A 7,214-nucleotide genomic window follows, 5' to 3' on the forward strand; every position below is an offset into this window, starting at 1 on the left:
TACCAGCTCCCAAGGATCTGACACTCTCTTCTGGCGTACCTCTGTGGGTACTGACTACATATAATGCACATAAACACATGCCGTGAACATACACACATACTACACATAACTAAGAAAGCAAATAAATACACCTTAAAAGCTGAAAGGAGAAACAGTTTCAGTGAGCTTGAAAAGTTAACAGTGTTTTTAAAAATATGTTTTGGTCCCACTGCCTCCGTTTATATTGAGAACTTCAGGCTCCAAATGACTGAGTAACTCCTTCAGGTCCTAGGTAGAGAGTGAAATCATGCCACTGGTTAATGTCCTCAGATGCCCTGCATCTGTGTATTTCAAAGCTAACTTCAGTTGTTTAACCTGATGATGTCAGCAACACTGCAGATGTTTACAGAATCGCTTGGAGAAACTAAACAAAGATGAAGTAGTACCTGGCTCTCTCTTTGATTCTTGTTCCCTGCCGTGAAAATCTGAATGATATATCCTCAGCCAAACTAAAAAGAAGCCAAACAAGACTTAATAGTATTCAGATAGGAATTCAAATCTCCAACATTTATTGGAGTCTTACTATGCATTTTCCATGCCAAATAGTTTACATTCATTACTTCATGGATTCTTATGACATTCCTAAAAAATAAACAAATTATCACCTTGTCTTAGGCCATTCAGGTTGCTGCAAGAAAATATCATAAACTGGCTGCTTATGAAAACAGAGTAAGACACTAACAGGCCATCCATCTGCCTAAAAGATAAGAAAAGCTCACTCTATTTAAAATTGGAAGGATCACATCAAGTTATAAGCAAAAGTATCAAACTAAAAATAGATAGTATGATTGATATCCTTAGTTTTGTGGGGATCTTCTTTTTTTGCTTAGAAGCCTAATACATTTGCCTGTTCCTTGAAATTTTAGTAGTTGTAGCAGAATATATCTGATTATCCCTACAGAAAGTCAAAGCACTTGAGAGGCATATGTCAGTAAGACACACATTTTCTATATCACTATATATTAAAATGGTTTCTTCTATCTTTACAGAAATTTTAAAAAAGATAAACATGATAAACAAAACAAACATAAAGCAGGAAAATTAAAAAATAAGACAAATTAAGAAAAGATAGGTTTGAAGAGACCTGATAGGACCCAGGAAATAATTAAAAATGCCACTAATTTTTTTTTCAGAAATGACTAAATTAAGAACAAGAATAAGTAAACAACATGGTAAATATCTTAGGAACCCAAAGAAAGGGGACTGTTCAAGCAAGTAGCCTTAGAAGAAAGGTAAAGTTCGACATGAACACATACACACAATACTGAATTTGAAGGAAAAATATTAAATATAAAAATGCTAAAATGCATAAATAGAGAAATTTCTCAAAACAAAATAGAGCAAAAACTATATCCTGAATAGACGTACTTCACATCTGATAAAACAGACCCCCAACAGAAAATAACCAGAATATTCTGCTAAAGCTATTGAACTTTCAGGGAACAGGTGAAAATATCATTATATTTTACTAGAAATTATAGACTACAGAAAACCGGGCATACTAACTATAAACTTTTCAAGGAAAATATATATAAATAAAAGAATTTATACCAATTAAAGTCAGCATTCAAATATTAAAAAAAAATATACAGGAAGCCAGACAATGTTATTCCTGAGGAAGTTTCCAACTAAAGAATGGTACAAAAGAGTAAAATCCTGGGCTGAAGAGACGGCTCAGCAGTTACAAGCATGTACTGCTCTTCCAGAGGACCCGAGTTCAGTTCCCAGCATGCAACCTGTAACTGCAGTTCCCGGGAATCCCACCTTTCTGGCCTCCATGGGCACCTGTACTCACTTGTACATACCCACACTCAGACACACACTCACAATTAAAATACATTCTTACAAGAGTAAGTACCTTGTCATGAGACTAGCTGCTCCAGCATTGTAGATTCACCACAACTATCAAAACCATGAAAAAGTAGAAAAAGCTCACCAACTTTAGTGAAAAGAGTAATCACACCCATGTTATAGCAAAGAAAGCCTTTTGGTGTGGGAGACAGGTGGTGCATAAGATTAGTAAGGTTAATAAAAGCCCTGTAACTCTGTTATGAACTGAATGTTTTGTCCTCCCCAATTCATACGTTGATCTGAACCATTTGGAGATAACTAGGGTTAAATGAGATCATAAAAGTAATGCCCTCACTGTGGGATCCATGCCCTTTATAAGAAAACAATCCATAAATCTCTCCCTGCCAGATCTTCACACTGAATTCGCAGTGGAGAAAGACCATATGAGAATACAAAAGGTCTGAGGGTCCAGAGAGTTCTTACTAGAATTTGATCTTGATGGCACCCTGATTTTTGACTTCCAGTTTTGAGAACTGAGAGAAAACAAATTTCTGTGCTATCACCTATCTAGAGCATACTGTTACAAGAGCCCAGGCGTATTAGAGTAGCTACAAACAGAGTGTGGGTAATACTTGAATCAACTCACGTTGCATTTTAACGTAAAGACTGAATATTCAAGCTCTAACTACTAGATGTGCCTGGCAACGGTACACCAAAAGAACAGAGTGCCCGTGACTCCTGATGGCTGTTTATACCATTTTTCACCGAGTACAAGCAGGGCTCCTTGGGGAAATGGCTGGTGTCACATCCAGAAAACACACGACCTGAAAATGGGTAATAGTGTTCTCTAGAAAACAAAGGCTCTTGGGATGAAGTTTGAAAGCTTTACTAACCAATTTTATGATGTTCTGGCCGGTGACAATAGAGATCATTTGAATACCAATGAAACTGATAACAAAGGACTGTACCTGCCAAATAAGCTGGAATTATTGGGTTCATTTTGATATGACTAAGGGCCTTTCCTGAGTTAACACAGGAAGATGTTAAAGACCAAACTCATTATTTTGTAAGTAGGAAAATAAAAGAAACAACTGTATATCATGTCTTTCTATATAAACACCAAGCAAATACTTGATAAGGGGAATTTTCAACTAAAAGAAACATTCCATGGCTCTCACAGAAACTAAAGGATCGAGACAGTGGTCCCCGATGGATGGCACCAACGTGAAACAAAGGCCACCAAACACTGACAAAGTGATGATTCAAAACAGGGTACCACCTGTAAAATGAGCTTGCACATGCGTTTGTAATATGTGTGTGTGCAGGCATATCCTAAATCGTATCAATTATTTCAGTAAAATTAAGAAATTACAGGAAACATGAGAGCTGACGCTGGAGGGGTGAAAGCCTCAGAATTCAGGTGGTGGAGAACAAAGAAATGTAAAATTTGGCAATGCCAATGAAAACATGTAAGAGACAGAGTGCTAGAATGCATGTTTAAAATAAAAAAAAAAAAGGTATATATATCAACCGGCCACAGTATGCCAATCTTATTTGGGTCCCAACTCAAGTAAGTGAAAGCTTTATGATTTTTTAGTACTGTTTAATCTAATTTTTGCTTTTCCTTCAATTTTTATTTGTATGTGTATGTTGCATTTTATTTATGTGTCTTGTAAAAATATCTATGGATTCATATGCATTTCTTATATTTTCACCCCAGATAGCAAGCATAAAATGGGTTACTTGCCTGATTATTTTTAAGAAATGGCAGACCAAAAAAATACATAAAAGAGAAAATCCAAAAACAATAACCAAAATATATATTTAGAGTAATAGCTGGTATGTAATAATTGCTAAATAATTAAGTTATTACTAGATTGCAAATATAGCATGTACTATGTGGCATGTATATGTATATACATATGTATATGTACAGCACCACATTGAAACCTCACAGCAATCCTCTGAAATAGGTGCCAGAATTAGTTTCACTTTACAGAGGAGAAATGGGTACATATCTGCATTAAGAAACTTATCCTGGATGGACAAGTTGATGGTGAAATCCAGCTTACAGGTCAGTTCAACAGGCTCTGTGGTCTGTGCACTTGAATGCTTATATTACCTATCATAATAAAAGTTATTTTTCCAATAAAAAACAAGCAAATCGCGTTTGTGAGGCCGCCCGCTCTTTTCCATCGTCCCGAGCCCGCTGAAAAGTCGCCATGAGCAAGGCCCACCCTCCCGAGCTGAAGAAATTTATGGACAAGAAGTTATCATTGAAGTTAAATGGTGGCCGACATGTACAAGGAATACTACGGGGCTTTGATCCCTTTATGAATCTTGTGATTGATGAGTGTGTGGAGATGGCAACTAGTGGGCAGCAGAATAACATCGGCATGGTGGTCATACGAGGAAACAGCATCATCATGTTAGAAGCCTTGGAAAGAGTCTAAACAATGGCTGGTCAGAAGAGGAGTCCACATCCTTCCCCTAAGGACTGTTTGATTGGGGTGTAGAATTGGGTCATGTACATTTTCATATGAAACTTTTTGCTAAATAAACTCTTATGATACTCAAAAAAAAAAAAAAAAAAAACAAAAAAAAAAACAAGCAAATCATATAAATCATGTAGTACAGCACTTATTAATCATAACTAACCTAGGCTCAGCTCTGGCATCTCTACCTAATGCCCTGGCTTAAGCCCATCTATAGCTCCTTCTTTGATCCTACAGCAAAGGAATTGAAAGCCAAAGTGTGGTGATATTGTGTTCCCCAAAATATTGTGTACCCTAATAAACTTATCTGGGGTCAGAGACAGAACAGCCACTAGATACAAAGGCTAGAAAATGGTGGCACTCACACCTTTAATCCTAGCATTCCAGAGGTAGAAATCCCTCTGGATCTCTGAGTTCAAGGCCACATTGGAAACAGCCAGGTATAGTGACACACGCCTTTAATCCCAGAAAGCGAGCCTTTAATCCCAGGGAGTGAGGCAGAAAGCAGAAAGATATATAAGGCATGGAGACCAGAAACTAGCAGCATTTGGCTGGTTAAACTTTCAGGCTTTGGAGCAGCAGTTCAGCTGAGACCCATTCGGATGAGGACACAGAAGCATCTAGTCTGAGGAAACAGGATCAGCTGAGGAATTGGCGAGGTGAGGTGGCTGTGGCTTGTTCTGCTTCTCTGATCTTCCAGCATTCACCCTAATAACTGGCCTCAGGTTTGATTTTATTAATAAGACCTGTTAAGATTCCTGCTACACCAAAGGACTTTCAAGGCAATTTTTTATTTTAAATTTTTATTATTTTAAATGATGTATACACCTATGTGTCTATGTCTGAGCGTGTACACATGAGTACAGGTACCCCAGGAGGTCAGAGGCCTCAGATACCCCTAAGGCTAGAATAAAGCAGTTGTGAGCCACCCCACATGGGTTCTGGGAATGGAATTTGGGTTCTCTGAGTCATTTCTCCAGCCCCGGAAATTTGTAATGAGTTAGTGGAAGAGGGGGCGGATAGATTGTCAGAGCCAGAGGATCGGGGAGTTTGTTGTGAGATTGTGTCTCCTAGCAACATCAAGCTATACCCATAAAGTCTCACTAATATGACCGCCCAAACATGGGCTCAACAAGAGTGACACCAATCAACATGCCATAGTGGAGGGAGAAAAGCCCAGGAGGCCTCAACCCTACACAAAGAACTACAGGTAACTAAGTAAAACTGGGAATGGGAGAGATGGTCCTCCCCAGGGAAGAGCACACCCATTGGGTGTCCAGTGCCAAAAGGTCAGTCCTGAAAACACATACAAGTGGCATTCTATGGACGCAGCAGATCATATTTAGGCATATATATGTATATACAAATTCATATATGCACACAATGGCTATTGATGAAAAGGAGGCCATGAATTTGAAGGAGAGTGAGGAGGGGTATATAGGAGGGCTTGGAGGAGACAAAGGAAAGGGAGAAATGCTGTAATTAAATACAGTCTCAAAAATAAACCAAAAAAATTAGTGAATGTCCAAATCAGAGTAATTATTCCAAAATGGATCATTAGCAGAAGAATATATGCAAGTAGATCACCAATTAAAGAATGAGTTTTTCTCATTACTACTTTTGTGGTAGAACTGTTAATAGGTATTGGTTGGAGCCTGTGAAAAGCATAAGGTTGGGCTATGAGGTGAATGAGAAATGGAATGCCTGCTTCCAATAATCTTCAGCATACAGATACATTGTGTCCCACATGCCTGGCTTTATTTACACCATGGCTACGGCCAGGAAACTAGGAATTCTATTTGTTTTATAAAATATGCTGTTTTGCAGCGTCTATACTGGGGTGTTGTAACTTTCAAATTCATATTTTGAAATCCTAACCCCAAACTTACAGTATGAGGAAGTGGAGCCTTTGAAGATAATTGGGTGATTAAGGCAGGTCCCTCGTGAGTGGGATTCATATCCTTTTAAAAAAGAAGTCCCTTCAGTTGTGTGAGATGGCGCTTGCCATCAATCAGGAAAGAAGCATCCACCAAACACAGTATCTGTTGGTGCCCTGATCTTGGACTCTGTAGCCTCCACCGTTACGTTTCTATTGGTTAGTAGCCACTCAGTTTTAGGAGTTTTTGTCATAACAGCCCAAACAAACCAAGACAGCAAGTAATTCTTGTTGTTACTGACCTCAGTTGACTTTAATTTGCCAGTAGCTGAAACAAAACCAATTGTTTATGGAAACAAGGAACTGCGCTGTTAAAGGTCCATCCTCCCAGAAGGTGGCGCTATAACGCTTGTAGCTGTGGACAAACAGATTCCTCACAGTAAAGGAAGTGTGAAGTTTGGACTACTGAGGTCTTGGCTTGAATTTTGTTTTATATATTGATTCTCTCACTATGCAGCAAAATATTTAGGCTACTTTTTAAAGTTTCAAAAACTTTGAGGCATGTCTAGGAAATGACTTTTTTTTTTTTTTTTTTTTAGTGCTAGAGTGATTGACTTTTTCTCCAGAGCTGGCACCCACTGGCTAGGAAGGGAGTTTACTAAGGGGAACTAAGGAGGCAAAAACCAAAGCCTTGTATAAGGAGCACTTGGGAGGTTCAGCATTTGATCCAGTGACCAAGCCAGTGAAGTGCCACAGATATGTATCCAGTAGCATATGTCCTCAGGGATAATTTTTGGAGAACGCGTGAAATGTTTATCTCATGGTTAAAATGTGCCATTTTTTAAAAAGCAACCATGCACTGTGTATAATTTGTTTGTAGTGTAGCCTTGCCTCTGCTCCTAGGTCTCTCCCAATAAACTGAAGTGTACGTGTGGAAAGCAGTGAGTGAATACTTCGATTGTTAGGGCCTCTTTTTGACTGTCTAAGAAGAAATACCTTTTATTTTCTTCCAA

The 7,214-nt window shown here is 38.4% G+C and overlaps 1 protein-coding gene across 1 annotated transcript; it reads left to right on the forward strand.

The window, feature by feature from the left end:
- Positions 1 to 4,002: 4,002 nt before the first annotated feature.
- LOC128108948 (small nuclear ribonucleoprotein G) lies at positions 4,003 to 4,411 on the forward strand. Its single transcript, XM_052735974.1, has one exon. It carries the CDS (start codon positions 4,053 to 4,055, stop codon positions 4,281 to 4,283), a length of 231 nt encoding a protein of 76 aa, XP_052591934.1. The 5' UTR covers positions 4,003 to 4,052; the 3' UTR covers positions 4,284 to 4,411.
- The last annotated feature ends 2,803 nt before the right edge of the window (positions 4,412 to 7,214 follow it).

This window comes from Peromyscus californicus, unplaced genomic scaffold, assembly GCF_007827085.1.
Source record: "Peromyscus californicus insignis strain IS unplaced genomic scaffold, ASM782708v3 Scaffold_13__1_contigs__length_99412109, whole genome shotgun sequence".
NCBI classification, from domain to species: Eukaryota; Metazoa; Chordata; class Mammalia; order Rodentia; family Cricetidae; genus Peromyscus; species Peromyscus californicus.

Bases quoted from the DNA above. Each gene is read 5' to 3' on its own strand.
- LOC128108948 (XM_052735974.1), top strand. From the start codon at position 4,053: ATGAGCAAGGCCCACCCTCCCGAGCTGAAGAAATTTATGGACAAGAAG.